General features: G+C 39.4%; 1 protein-coding gene across 2 annotated transcripts in view; it reads right to left on the reverse strand.

Annotated features, from left to right (window-relative positions):
• ANKRD26 (ankyrin repeat domain containing 26) overlaps positions 1–16,017 on the reverse strand; it is a 188,923-nt gene that overhangs the window by 87,837 nt on the left and 85,069 nt on the right. For both annotated transcript variants that reach the window (XM_084616689.1, XM_084616690.1), the window contains exons 20-24: positions 13,720–14,772; positions 12,649–12,881; positions 10,422–10,580; positions 1,018–1,051; positions 617–758 (exon numbers count right to left, since the gene is read on the reverse strand). In XM_084616689.1, the coding sequence (XP_084472815.1) occupies positions 617–758; positions 1,018–1,051; positions 10,422–10,580; positions 12,649–12,881; positions 13,720–14,772 (1,621 nt within the window). The remainder of the gene's footprint in view (positions 1–616; positions 759–1,017; positions 1,052–10,421; positions 10,581–12,648; positions 12,882–13,719; positions 14,773–16,017) is intronic.

The following is a 16,017-nucleotide window of genomic DNA, read 5'->3' on the forward strand; positions in this document are numbered from 1 at the left end:
TGGCCCATGGCAGCTGATTCAGGCTTGTGGAGTGTGGGGTAACAGGCAGTTTAATTGCAGTGTAGACATTCAGGCTTGGGTCAGAGCCCAGACTTTAGGGCCCTGAAAGGTAGGAGGGTCACAGAGCCTCAGGGCTGCAGCCTGAGCCCGAATGTCTAAACTGCAATTAAGCATCTCCTTGAGTCCTGAGTCTGAGTCAACTGGCATGGGCCAGTTGCAGGTTTTTAATTGCAGTGCAGACATACTCTAAGAGGCTCTCTCCCTTAATACCTTTGCTGGGGATTTTCCTCCCCCTGTTGTGTGGCTGGCTCTGGGGCTTTTAGAGACCTTTTAGGAGGTGGAACAGGCCCTTTTACCCAGTCTATGAGGGTTATCCTGGCTTACTACCCTGAATCAGTGCTTCAGACAGCCAGAGCTCCCAGGGAATATATCCTTCTTTATGGTCAAAGGAGACAATAAGTTTGGGAACAAATAGCTAGAAATACCAAGGATTTAAAAATAAATATGTGCTTTAATTTACAATGAGAATTCCAAGACACACAGGTGAAAAGCATTAATGTTGTCCAGAAATTGAAATCATTTGTCTTCTGTTGCTATGGAAACATAACTCTTTTACCTTTGCCATCCATACTAAGCTGCTCTATCAGCAACACAGCATCTCTGTAGGTTGAAGCAGACAACTCAAAGTCCTCTGTAGCAGTGTCAGAAGACTGAGTTAATTCATCAAAATCATCTGCAACATCCATCTGTTTGCCAATCTACAAACAAGACATAATTTCATGAGTAAAAAAAAATGCAAATTACCGTACGTTATAACAAAAGCAGGGTTATTATTAATTTACTCAACTATTTCCCACACATTGTGGTCTCAAACATAATAGACCGTTAACTCTTCAGAGAAGGGACAGTGATTTACATATCTGGTGAAACACCATCCCATTTATGAATGCATAAAGTGCTATATAAATGCTTAACATTTAAAGCAATATTTTTGTTTAGTAAGCTATTTTACAGTACCTTGTTCCTTTCATCTACTGTTCTGGCTCCAGGTCTAGAAGACAAAAATAAAATTTTGATATTGGAAAACTGATGTTAAGATAGAAGTAAAATTATATGTTTGTTCTGAAAATACTGATTTATTTATTTAGTAAATGTGAATTCTTTTACGGTCAATCCTGCATGAGATGTGGACAAGGGCTCAGAGTATACAGCTGAGTTACCATCAGAGCTGCTTAACACAGTGCTTTGTTACTCACAGTCCAACAAGATGAATAAGCTGAGAGCAGTGGGTGGACTGGCAAGAACACTGCCCAGAATAAGTCATGAGGTATTAAGCAGCTGGTTGAAAAAGTAATACTATTTTCTTACAACTAGGCCTGCACATGGACGCTTGCTCACATTGCTCAGAACCATGTACACTTCACTACACTCACTCACATCACTGCAGTAGATGGCTCTCTGTGTAGATGCTGAACAAACATTATGCTCAAAACTGGGGGTTTTGGCTCTCTCTCTTCTTTCAGCATTAAGGACAAAGCCTCTTCTGGTCCAAAATAATTTTAGACCACTTATTTTTGGATTCCCCAGTTCTCCACCAACAATGTTTAATTTTAGTTATAGCTGTTGAGAACCTAGAAAAGCAATCTAAATGAGTCTTGCAAATATATTCCATAAATGCAGAAACTTAATCCTTTTAGTGTGCCATAAAATGTAAATATGGTCTCAACAGGAAACAACAGGAACATTTTTTCAATGAACTTTGGATGTTGCAGACCATTACACACAAAAATGGTTTGATTTTCTAAAAAGAATAAAAATTACAGTTTCTGACATGACTTTTTTTAAGCAGTGATAAACTTAATTTTTAAATACTCAGAAACATACCTGAACTGAGTCACCATGTGATCTTATTGATATAACTGTTCTTCCCCTCCTCATCCTATTCTTTCCTTCACTGATTTTGTTATTTCCATATTTTAGATTAGAGGTTCTGTAACTGTGGTCCCTGGATAACTGCTAGCCTAAAGTACGTGCTGGTGGTCTGTCACATGCTGCTAGCTCCTCCTTATTTCTAAAAATATATAGACAGCTAAAAATAGATTCTACTTCCCTAAATATATTTTTCTTCATAAGCAATTACGCAAAGTGAGCAGTCATGGGGTAAGAGGGATGGTCCTCTCATGGATCAGTAAGATAGGAAACAAAGGGTAGGAATAAATGGTCAGTTTTCACAATGGAGAGAGGAAATTAGCAGGGTCCCCCAAGGATCTGTACTGGGACCTGTTCTGTTCAACATATTCATAAATGATATGGAAAAAAAGTAAACAGTGAGGTGGCTCTGGGGCTTTTAGAGACCTTTTAGGAGGTGGAATAGGCCCTTTTACCCAGTCTATGAGGGTTATCCTGGCTGGTTATCCAAAGTTTTCAGATGCTACTAAATTAATCAAGATAGTTAAGTCCAAAGCTGATTGTGAAGAGTTACAAAGGGATCTCACAAAATTGGGTGACTGGGCAAGAAATGACAAATGAAATTCAATGTTGATAAATGCAAAATAATGAAACCTAATCCCAACTATGCGTACAAAATGATGGGGTCTAAATTAGTTGCTACCACTCAAGAATGAGATTTCGGAGTCATAGCGGCTAGTTCTCTGAAAACATCTGCTCAAAGTGCAGCAGCAGTTTAAAAAAGCTAACCATGTTGGGAATCATTAGGAAAGGGATAGATAAGACAGAAAATATCACAAAGCCACTACATAAATCCATGGCACACCTACACCTTGAACACTGCATGTGATTCTGGTCGCGCCATCTCAAAAGAGATACATTAGAAATGGGAAAAGTAGAGAAACAGGCAACAAAAACGATTAGGGAGATGGAACAGCTTCTGTATGAGGAGAGATTAAGAAGACTGGGACTGTTCAGCTTGGAAAAAAGAAGACAGAGAGGGATATTATAGAGGTATATAAAAACATGAACGGTGTGGAGAAAGTGAAAGCGTATTTACCCCTTCACATAACACACGAACCAGGATTCATTCACCCAATGAATTAATAGAAAGCAGGTTTAAAACAAACAAAAGGAAGTATTTCCTTACACAACACAGTCAAACTGTGGAATTCATTGACAGGGGATATTGTGAAGGTCAAAAGTATACACAAGTTCAAAAAAGAATTAGATAAGTTCATGGAAGATATATCTATTAATGGCTATTAGCCAAGATGGTCAGGGACGCAACCCCATGCTCTGGGAGTCCCTATACTTCTGACTGTCAGAAGCTGGGACTTTATGACAGGGGAGGGATCACTCATTAATGGCCCTGTTCTATTCATTCCACCTGAAACATCTGGCACTGGCCACTGTCAGAAGACAGGATACTGCGCTAAGATGGACCATTGGTCTCACGCAGTAAGGCCATTTATTTGTTGCAATTATCAGTGTGTCAGGCATCTATACAAAGGAAGAGATGCTCTAAACATCTGTAAATAGGATAGCAGACAGTCCCTGAGGATTTTCTGTATTAAAATATATTCCAAGCTATGAAAAACACTGAGAACTGTTATTTTAGATTACAAACTCTTTGGGTAGAGACATTAGAATTTGTTTTGCGAAGTCCCTCGCAAAACAAATTCTAAGCTCTGCTGGTACTACAGTAGACACTCATTAGTAGCAACATATCAGTGCCCTTTTGCTATCATGGAATCATAGGACTGCAAGATACCTTGAGAGGTCATCTAGTCCAGTCCCCTGAACCCATAACAGGTGTTGATCTAACCTGCTCTTAAAAATCTCTAATGATGGAGATTCTATAACCTCCCTGGGCAATTTATTTCAGTGCTTAACCACCCTGACAGTTAGGAAGTTTTTCCTAATGTCCAACCTAAACCACCCTTGCTGCAATTTAAGCCCATTGCTTCTTATCCTATCTTCAAAGGTTAAAGAGAACAATTTTTCTCCCTCCTGCTTGTAATAACCTTTTACGTACTTGAAAACTGTTATATCCCCTCTCAGTCTTCTCTTCTCCAGACTAAACAAACCCAATTTTTTCAATCTTCCCTCATAGGTCATGATTTCTAGACCTTTAATCATTTTTGTTGATCTTCTCTGGACCTTCTCCAATTTGTCCACATCTTTCCTGAAATGTGGCACCCAGAACTGGACACAATACCCCTGATCAGCGCAGAGTAGAGAGGAAGAATTACTTCTTGTGTCTGTCTTACAACATTCCTGCTAATAAATCCCAGAATGATAACTGCTTTTTTGGAACAGTGCTACACTGTTGATTCATATTTAGCTTGTGATCCACTCTGATCCCCAGATCCCTTTCTGCAGTACTCCTTCCTAGGCAGTCATTTCCCATTTTATTTGTGTGCAACAGATTGTTCCTTCCCTATTTACTTCAGGCCATTTCTCCAGTTTGTCCAGATCCTTTTGAATTTTAATCCTATCCTCCAAAGCACTTGTAACTCCTCCTATCTTGTTATCATCTGCAAACTTTATAAGTGTACTGTCTATGCCATTATCTAAATCATTGATGAAGATATTGAACAGAACCAGACCCAGAACTGCTCCCTGTGGGACCCCATTTGATATGCCTTTCCAGCTGGACTGTGAACCACTGATAACTACTCTCTGGGAATGGTTTTCCAACCAGTTATGCTCCCACCTTACAGTAGCTCCATTTAGGTTGTAGTCCCCTAGTTTGTTTATGAGACGGTTACACGAGACAGTATCAAAAGCCTTACTAAAGTCACGATATACCACACCTACTGCTTCCCCCTAGCCACAACGCTTGTTATCCTGTCAAAGAAAGCCCTTAGGTTGGTCTGACATGATTTCAAATCCATGCTGACTGTTACTTATCACCTTATTATCTTCTAGGTGTTTGCAAATTGATTGGTTAATTATTTGCTCCATTATCTTTCTGGGTACTGAAGTTAAGCTGATTTGTCTGTAATTCCCTGGATTGTCCTTATTTCCCTTTCCCTATGCTGCTCTTAAGTGGCGGTTGCTGTTATGGGGAGTGTCTGACCAAAGGCATATGAAGAGTTAAGAGGGTTTTGGAAGGGATGTGGCAGCCACATTGTGAGGGGGAAGTTAGGGTGTGTGTGTGACCTCAAGTTTGGGGGGAATTGGGCAGCGGAACCCTGTGTTTGGCAGGGGAACCCCCAGTTGGCAAAATGGCTGAGCAAGCCTGGCTGCCAGGGCCAGGCTGAGGATGCTCCCACTGGCAGGTTCATGCTCCACCCTGGACAGGTCAGTGCCCTGACCCCTCACTGCAAAACAGCATACCCACACCCCACTGCCAGCAATCGAGATACCCACACCCCACTGCCAGCTCAGTGCACGGGGGGTCTCCACTGCAAAATAGCGGCCTCCCCATCCCCACCAAGCCAGACGCTGAGGAAGGGAGAAAGCCCTCTAGCTGTGCCTCTGATGCTCCGTCAACCCTAGCTCCCTGCCCCCCAAAATCCCTTTCTTCCAGATCTTCCCCCAAAACTCTCCCCCACACATGCTCTCTACACAGGTTCTGTCAGGCAGGGCAAGTGGACAGGGATGTGTGCTCTGGAGCTTCACTGAAGGGCCAGGGTCGCAAGGGGAGTGCAAGTATGCAGTTTGGGGAGGCAGTGCCCCTACATGCCCCCTCAATCTCCACCACTGGATATGATATCACAATGTCACAAATATTGATCTTATGCGATGGCTATGTTGCTGTTACCGAGTGGACACAGTTGGGAAAGTGTTTCTCATAGCGGCAGTTGCTTTTATAAGGTGTTGCTACAAACAAGTGTCTATAGTATTACTCACAGCTGAAGAATAACTTTGTCACCGAATAAAATTACAAGAGCAACAAAAATAATCTAAGAATGACTTCGACACTATGCTGTTAATTTTATGTCATGAAAATGTGTTGCAATGGGTAATATCACAATGAAATAATGGAAATCAGTGATCTTCTCATGTGGGGCTCTGCAAGGAGGCAAAAATATTTGTGAGATACTGTCACTTATCTATGTAAGCACCAATCTGTTTCCCCTTCTCACCAGTTAAATAGCAAAGTTGAGAGCAAAGGAAGAACAGGAGAGCAGCACCACCCTACCCCAGCAGGGAAATGGATAAGATGTAAAAAAAAAAAACAAAAACCTATCACAAACAAATGCTAGCGAGTAACTTTTCCTTTTCGTAAGTCTTTCTTCTGCCCTCGTCTAATATGCATTCAGGATATTTAGTGAATGTTGAGACAAGAACCCAACATTTACTTAACAGCGATACTTGAAGGACCCAGGCCCAATGAGAGAGCACTGGGATGCAGAGCAGTTCAACTCATATTGTTATATGAAGGAATGTGAAGACAACAAGGTTACTGTCTGGCAGTCATCCAAGCAGATAAAGTGACAACCCCTATAACAGAATGTCACTGAACCTCCTAATGGTGAGTAATGGCCAGCCTTCTTGTAAGCTAGACAGTGTTTCTCAATGACTGGTCCATGAACCAGCGCTGGTCCCTAAGATCTCCCTGACACAGTTTAGGAAGGTAGCAAGCTGGTCCCTGCTATCTAAAAGGATGAGAAACACCTGAGCTAGAAGATACAAGTGCATACCCTTCTAACAATGGTAGTCTTCATTATCAATTCATCTCTATTGCAGCTATCAAAAAAGGCTAATGTCCACATTCACAAACACCATGTGGAGTTCTTTAAATGGGGAAAAGTAGTACCCTAACCATGCTCCAATCCCCCATGAAGATGCCAGAAAGGAAGGCTAGGTGGGTTCTTTCCTTTTTTATTTTGCTTTTCCTCCTATACTCCTATCTTTTTTCCCTAAAAGAAAAAGACTACAGGCTGGTCTTCACTGTGGGGAGATCAACGCCACTGCCCACAGATTCCTTCTGCAGGAATTCCATGTATATCCCCTCACACACCAACTAAATTGTTGCTTCAACCCTTATATGTACGTGCTGCAGTTGGGGTGTACCTGGTCCACCCACCATTCTCTGGGGTGTACCACCCATCCATGAAGCAGGGATCAATTTGGCGGGTGAAGACCAACTAAATCAACAGCAGAGCGCTCTCCAAATCGACCCCAGTACTCCAGCTCCCCGAGAAGATTCAGGTAAGTTGACAGGAGAGCATTGGGGGGGAGGGATAGCTCAGTGGTTTGAGCATTGGCCTGCTAAACCCAGGGTTGTGAATTCAATCCTTGAGGGGGCCATTTGGGATCTGGGCAAAAAACTGGGGATTGGTCCTTCTTTGAGCAGGGGGTTGAACTAGATGACCTCCTGAGGTCCCTTCCAACCCTGATATTCTATGATTCTATGACGCAGCACAGTGAAGACACTGCGGTAAGTCAACCTAAGTTACGTCGACTCCAGCTATGTTATTCACGTAGCTGGAGTAGCATAAATTAGGTCAACTTACCCCTGTAATGAAGACAAGCCCTAAGCATTAAAAGAAGAGAAGGGGAACAGAGCAGTACTAAAATGAGGGCTACAGACTTCTGAATAAAAGGAAGCAAAAGAACCTGGAGAGGAGGAAGGTTTTTATAGATAAGAGAGAGTGAGCTCTCAATTCATTTGCCTCTTTATTTCCTGGCATACTACACACTTTTTGAGAAAATTATTATGGAAGGGATGGTATATGGTCATGGTACTAGTGGACAAACAGCAAGATGGATGGATGGGGCATGTCAGACCACTGGAAGGTCAGCTGTTGAGAGCTCAAGTTAGCGATGGATCGTGAAGGCTACCAAAAATTCTGCTACAATGTCACTGATATTCAGACATGAATAAATAGATTTACTATACTTTTTAGCAAAAAGAAAAGGAGTACTTGTGGCACCTTAGAGACTAACCAATTTATTTGAGCATAAGCTTTCGTGAGCTACAGCTCACTTCATCGGATGCATACTGTGGAAAGTGTAGAAGTTCTTTTTATATACACACAAAGCATGAAAAAATACCTCCTCCCACCCCACTCTCCTGCTGGTAATAGCTTATCTAAAGTGACCACTCTCCTTACAATGTGTATGATAATCAAGGTGGGCCATTTCCAGCACAAATCCAGGGTTTAACAAGAACGTCTGGGGGAGAGGGGGGCGTAGGAAAAAACAAGGGGAAATAGGTTACCTTGCATAATGACTTGGACACAAATCAGATGTCAAGAATTATAACATTCATAAACCAGTCGGAGAACACTTCAATCTCTCTGGTCACGTGATTACAGACATGAAAGTTGTGATATTACAACAAAAAAACTTCAAATCCAGACTCCAGCGAGAAACTGTTGAATTGGAATTCATTTGCAAATTGGATACAATTAACTGAGGCTTGAATAGAGCCTGGGAGTGGCTAAGTCATTATGCAAGATAACTTATTTCCCCTTGTTTTTTCCTACCCGCCCCCAGACGTTCTTGTTAAACCCTGGATTTGTGCTGGAAATGGCCCACCTTGATTATCATACACATGTAAGGAGAGTGGTCACTTTAGATAAGCTATTACCAGCAGGAGAGTGGGTTTGTGTATGTGGTGGTGGTGGAGGGAGGGGGTGGTGAGAAAACCTGGATTTGTGCTGGAAATGGCCCAACTTGATTATCATACACATTGTAAGGAGTCTCTGTGTATATAATGTCTTCTGCAGCTTCCACAGTATGCATCTGATGAAGTGAGCTGTAGCTCACGAAAGCTTATGCTCTAATAAATTGGTTAGTCTCTAAGGTGCCACAAGTACTCCTTTTCTTTTTGCAAATACAGACTAACACGGCTGTTACTCTGAAACCTATACTTTTTAGATAGCTCACTAATACTAAATTGTTCTGAATGTCTGAAATAGGATGGGAGAATAGTCATATACTGCAAAGATCATCCTAGAATACTTCAAAGAGAAGTGTGCTAAGCTTACAGCCACAGACTGAGTATCACTGATTTAGTACCTGAACAACAAAACAAATAGCAGTATGCAGTGTTGTAGCTGTGTCGCTCCCAGGATATTAGAGAAACACGGTAGGTGAAGCAATATCTTTTATTGGACCAAATTCTGTTGGTGAGAGAGAAGCTTTTGAGCTACAGAGCTCTTCCTCAGGTCTGGGAAAGGTACTCAGAGTGTCAGAGCTAAATACAAGGTTGAATAGATAATTTAGCATAAGGAGTGAGAATATGTACTAAGGGACCATTCAAGGTGAAGTGGCTTGTTAACACCACTATAAGTCATCGGACAAAAAGGGGGCGGATACTGGGTTACAGATTGTTGTTGTAAGTCATGAATCCAGTGTCTTTATTAAGTCTATGATTTTTAGTGTCTAGCAAAGGTATGAATTTAAGCTGCCAGGCTCATCTTTCGAAAATGTTTTGCAGGTTTCCTTTGAGGATGAGGACTGATCAATCACTCTATAGCTAACCTCTTTGTTAAAAGCGTTCACCCACAGGTGATACAATGTTTTTGTCGTTTATCATTTCCCTGTGAGAGTTCATTTGAGAACATAGTGATTGTCTGGCTTCACCCACATAGTTATGAGGCAAGTAGTGCACTGGATGACGTACACTAATTGCCCCAATAAAAATTGAAAAAAATCAGACATAAAAATACAAAAGTGTGAGAGCACACTATTACTGAAAACTTACTTACTTTTTCATTTTTACCATATAATTATAAAATAGATTGAAATGTAAGTATTGTACTTAAATTTCAGTGTATAGTATATAGAGCTGTATAAACAAGTCATTGCCTGTATGAAATTTTGGTTTGCATTGACTTCAAGAACCACTGGTATGTGCTAACTACTTACGCAGAACTATCTGTCCTAGTATTTAGCTGTGACAGTGAATACCTTTCCGACACCTGAGGAAAAAACTTCTCACCCTCTCCAACAGACGCTGGTCCAATAAAAGATATTACCTCACCCACCTTGTTTCTCTAAAACAAATACAATAGCACCTCAGAGTTACAAACACCAGAGTTGTGAACTGACCAGTCAAACACACACCTCTTCTGGGACTAGAAGTATGCAATCAGGTAACAAAGGGGGGAAAAAAAGCAAATACTGTACAGTACTGTGTTAAATGTAAACTACAAAAAAAATAAAGGGAAAGTTTAAAAAAAGATTTGACAAGGTAAGGAAACTGTTTCTGTGCTTGTTTCATTTCAATTAAGATGGTTAAAAGCAACATTTTTCTACTGCATAGTAAAGTTTCAAAGCTGTATTCAGTCAATGTTCAGTTATAAACTTTTGGAAGAACCACCATAACATTTTGTTGAGTTACGAACATTTCAGAGTTATGAACCACCTCCATTCCTGAGGTGTTCGTAACTCCGAAGTTCTACTGTAGTACTTATTATTAGTGTCAGTTCTCAAGCTAATTTCTACCTTAAATAAGTTATAGTTCTAATAGTCTTAAATTAGAAATACAGCATTGTTATATTCTGTACCTTCCTTCATCCTGAGATGTTTCACTTAAAGTGCTATCATCCAGTATTTGGAATTGATTTCCATTGGTAGAATTCATCTGCTGATTACCTCTCTGTTTTGAAATACGCTTTTTGTTTTCATTTTTCTTTGCATCCTTCACATTCAAGGCAGAATTACTACTTTAAACATGAAGAAAGAAAAAAATCCAGTACTTAAGTATCTTCAAATAAAATACTTTGTAACATAGACAAATACAAAAATAATACAGAAGACAATACCCAGGAACACTGAAGCACTTAAAAGAAACATGTCTTCTATGAAAAAGTACTGAAGCTGATTCCACCAAACAGTGAAGGACACATCAACAGTCTAAGCACAAATTTTTCTCCACACATGCATGTGGCAACATATATTAGAATTCCTGGGCCAGATTCAGCCCAGCAGGAGCAAATGTCACTCTTCTGCACTTGAGTAGTTCCAATGGGACTTCAGTGGGACTACTCACATGCTTTAAATTAAGCACAGTTTGCTGGAAAAGACTCAGCAGCTTGCAGGCTCAAACCCCACAAAGTGGTCTTACTTACCGTTTGGGAAATTCCAAGAACTACTTATCTGCAATTTGATCAACTTGGTAACAATTTTCTGAGATTTCTGTATGGGCAAGCAATAGCGATGGAATTCTTTATAGACATAAATGTGACTCTTACTAATCCATTTCTTTAGCTAAAGTTAAGTTGAAATAGATATCTGAAAACTGTAAATTTCTGTCTATTTATAGAAAAGAAATTCACCTTGTAAATATTTTTTAGATTACTAGAATACACTTTTGTATTCAAATATAAGCAGTGTTTAGTTTCTTTTAATTACTCTTTTAATCCATCTATCATGTGGTTATTTTTAATTCTCTTATTAATTATATGTAATATAACAAAAATACTTTATATTGTCATTTTACATCCTGCCTTGTCTCAACCCTTACGCCAGAGGTGGCCACATTTTCGGATAGATGGGATATGAGGTGGATAGACTCTGATCCTTGTTAGTTGTCACTGTGGCCTGACTTTCATGGATGCACAAGTACACAGGGAGGCATAAATGCCCCTTATTCCCTTGCACCTATCGGCAGAGGTAGAGAAAACAGCCTCCACAGTGCTCATCCTTTGTACCCCACATAAATGACAGACAGTAGGAGATACAGAATGGGGAGCAGGCAGAGCACTGGCTTCACCCACCATGAACCAGCTAGCATAGCTATCCTGGTACAACCAGCTAGCACAAAGATGGTACAGGGTACTTATTGAAGCAAGGGGGAACCCAAAAAGCAGACTGTGACTCACTGTGCCTCCCTGTCTGCTCCAGGGGTCGTGCAACAACTGAGTCACAGTGTTCCTTCTGGTCTGCTCTACAGGCAACCCAACAACGTGCTACCACGTACTCAGGGCAAAAGTATGACTGTGCCTAAAAGAGGAAGAAAAGAAGAAAGGTGATGAGAACTAGTGTTTGCCTATACTCTCAGCTGAGTTCAGAAGTATAAGAAAAAAAGTTACTAAAAGGTTAGGTTGCAGTTAAGAAAACCCTGCTGCCACTAAGCAGCAAAATTAAAAAGAAATGGTCATGTGTGATGGCAAGCCAACCTTTCTCCATCTGCATGCTATTCCAACTCTGCGTAACTCATTAAAAGTATCATCTCTCCCCTTATTCCTGCGAAACACACATGAATAGAATGACAATTAAATCTATAATCTTATTGATTATAAAAGAGACAACTTGCACCCAACCAGAAAAGGAAAAAATTAAACTGTGAGCCACTGTCTCTCTATAGCTAAGTCTGCAACCAGTTTCCACAATGCCATCGTATATTTGGAGGTCTAATTTTGGCTTTGAAAATGTATTTGGCCTGAATATTGATACTGAAGTCAAGGAGAATTTTTAGGTGGTTCAACATTTTTAGAAAAGCAGCTAATTTAGGGTCCTAAGTCTATTTTAGGCGCCTAACTTTTGGCAACCTTTTAAAAAAATCTTGGTCAATGTGTTCATTTATTCAATGGGTAGTGCACAAATTATTATGTCCTTAATGATTTTTAGGAAGGAAGGTAAATTTAGTGTTACTTGTAAGCAAACACAATGTGTACCCCAAGTTTTCACAGGTGGAAGACTATTTCATTAAGCTACAGAATAAAAAATACTTCAGACAATTAGGTTTACATGCAAATAAATAAAGATCATTATTTATTTGTACTATCTTACCCCTTCAAAGGTATTTGAATTAACTTCTCTCTTTCCTTGGAGGAAATACTGTTCTTCGTGTGTTTTTCTTCTTCTGTGGTTTCTCCACTTTCTACTGTAGAATATTGGTTCCCTTTTACAGTTCCCTTCTGTTTCATTTGCTGGTTAATACCATTTCCAGCCAATGTTTGCATATATGACTTATAAGCATCTTCTCTTTCCCCACATTTTTGCTTTCTCTTTTCCTTTTCTACCTAGGATAAGAAAGTTTGATGCTTAACATTTTTGTCATCATTTTCTTGAATTAATAAAGAGGTACTCTTGCCAAAATGTACACTAAATTGTACTCCTATGATTCACATAAAGGAACTAAAAAGTTAAAAGAACTACACTTACATAATATTCCGTTACACAGGTTAGCAAGGGAGTGGGAATACTTTCACCACTGGGGGAAAAAAGATGAATTCACTCCCTACTAAAAAGTTTAATAAAAACATACCCTTTAAAACTGAAATACAATTTACATCTTAAAACATGAAGCAATGAAGAGCGTAACTGTATTAATGACAGTAAATTAGAAGGAATGAATAGTGTTTGTTATGTAGACATAATAGATATGATTAACAGAAATATGTACACAATTCTTTTTGAATGAAAATCACCTAATCAGAGAATTGTTTCACTGAAAACTGAAGAGTTTCAGCAAAGGGTAATGAAAGATACACATGCACAGAACAGAGCAGATGCAAAGATTAGTCAATACCCTGTTCAGATGCTATTTTCATTCTTTGGTTGAGTCAATGGAGTGCCAACTACTTACACCAAAACTGAATGTGGTCCTTTACGTTTGAATTGTAGACTACTATTAAGAATAACTAAATTTTAGATTTCTTAAATCTTCTAAACCACATAATGGAGGAAAGGAAGATTCTCTCCATCTGCCCTCTTTCGAGATATGAAATATATTTGCATTGCACAAAAAGCCAATTTGCACAAGAAACCTTTCTGAAATGATGAATAGCTGAAGTGAACAGGATGGTTGATGTGGAGCAAAGACCAATGAAAATGAAGCAGCAGCAGGTGAACCTCTACCTCTTTTTGTAGTTGTACTTTCTCTTTCTCCAAAGCCAGGAATACTATCTGCAGCATTCCTACCTCATTCTTAAATCTTTCCATATCTTGTTCCAGTTCTTCATCCAATAGTCTTTTCAAAGTTTCATCACGAGATTGTCGAGAGTTTCCCAAATTACTTTCAATTTCAGTATTACTAGTTTTAGGATTGCCAACAAAGCAGTCTTTGGGAATATCGTTAAAATAGCATGTGTCTTTTCCAAGTTTGTTTTTTGCTACAGCAAGAAGTGTGCTTTTATCATCTGTAGAAACAGGTCTTACAACATCTGGAATATTAGCTCTTTTGTCCAAAATGCTTTCTTTCAAACTATGTTTTAGTGAACAACCAGGACTATTCTCTAAATCTGAAATATTTCCATCTACATTTTCTTCTATTTCCATAGCAGCTATTTGGTCTCCCCTCTCTTTGTTTACAGCTACTTTTGTACTTTCTGCATTGTTAGTAAAACCCTCTTCATTTACATTCCATACATGTTCAGTACACAATTTGTTATCATTTTCACATAGCCTGATAATGTACTGATTGGGATGCTCATGAGAACTGGAATTTAAAGCATAGGAAATTACGTTTTCATTGCTAGATGCCTTTTGTTCAAGCACAGAGCATAGGTCCATAAATTCACTTCTTTCTTCTATTCTACTGGTGGGTTTTGTCAAATTATGTGGTGCTTTGTGAATGCTCTCCAATTCTTCACTGAAGCCATCTTGTAATGTCCCTTCCATGGGTGCAGTTTGCTGAACTTCCTTAATTTCACCAAACATTTTCTTTAGCTCTGCTGTAATGCTTTTAAAATTTGTTTTCACTTCCCTTTTGTCATTTTCAACCCACATTTTCTCATATCTTTCTTCCCAAAGTTTTGGATTTAATTGCACATCATCACCATGTGAGTCCTCATTTTGTTTTAGTGGCTCAGTTTTTGTTTTTGGATGTGGAAATGAAATTTCTGTTTTGTCAGTCTGATTATCAGATGCTGTTTTTTCTGTCAAGTTGGTTGTACCTAATATGTGTTTATCCTTAAGAAGGCAGGTATGGAGAAAGAAAAATTAGTTAAAGATCAGCAGTTACAATTAGTCTAGTAAGCTTATGTTGCAAACTTGTCCAACTACCACAAATCTGAGCCAAAGAAATCTTGAAAATAACTGGTCTGTAACCAAATCTTGTAAAAAATCCCTAAACATTAAAAAGGTTTATTGAATGTTGTTTTTATAAAAGGAGTCTTTATTTTTTATTTTATAGAGTCTTATTTTGGCTGGATTGGATTTATCTGAGCAATTTGGTTTCTTAAACCATTTTAAATTTTCAACCCGTCTACTTTCTGTAATTTCAAATATATAAAAATTAAACACAGACACTGGAATGGATTATGCCTTTGAAATCCATGTGAAGAAAGAGTTTACCCATATACAGATCTCCTTCTCTCTGTGCAGAAGGGCTTTCTACCTAGACCCCTCTCTCAATGGTCCAGAGACTGCACTGGGAAAGCAAGAAAGGGGAAGAAGAGAGAGGCTAGAGCTCATGTTATTCCCTAAGAGGAGCCATGCTGGCCCTATGTCTCCTTTCAAATATTTGAAATTAGAGAAAATTTCAACACAGAAGTCATCTGTAAAAGTTTGTACACAGATTGTGTTAATTATCTTCCCTCACCCTAAATTCTAGGATCTGCCCCACCCAAGGGGAGGTCATAGTAACACAGATCCAAAGATGTGGAGCTCTCACGGGGCCATGCAGCTGCATAGATAGCCTGGTCTCTCACAGATCCCCTGAAATCCTCCAGGTTTGAGGGGGCAAACTTTCTGTGGTGATGAGGCAAACTCCAACTCCCACTGGGATAATTGGGATAATCTCTGTGAGGGAATCCTTGCGGAGATTTCTTCACAAGAAGTCCCCGCCCACAGTTTCTAACAAAGAAGGGACTCAGATCTATTTCTAGTTATATGCTGAAAACACCAGATGGGGTGGAGGCTGGTTCTGCTCCAGTGATGTGCATGTATCCTTCACATTTGTACCTTGATTTTGTACACCTTTTTTTGTATCCTTGTACACCTTATACCTTGATTTTCAAGTTTTAAAACCTACAAAATTATTCAAATTAATGATAATACGCCCAATGGGTTTAAACATTGACACAAGATTTCCATGCCATGCAAAATGCAGGGGGCTTTAACTTTTGTGCAATATTCTGTTTCATTGGCTTTATTTTTACAATACAAATAATTAATGTTTTGGCGATCATCACCTAGTTTAATGATACACTAATA

The sequence above is a fragment of the Lepidochelys olivacea genome (assembly GCF_965140295.1).
Source record: "Lepidochelys olivacea isolate rLepOli2 genome assembly, chromosome: 1".
NCBI lineage: Eukaryota > Metazoa > Chordata > Testudines > Cheloniidae > Lepidochelys > Lepidochelys olivacea.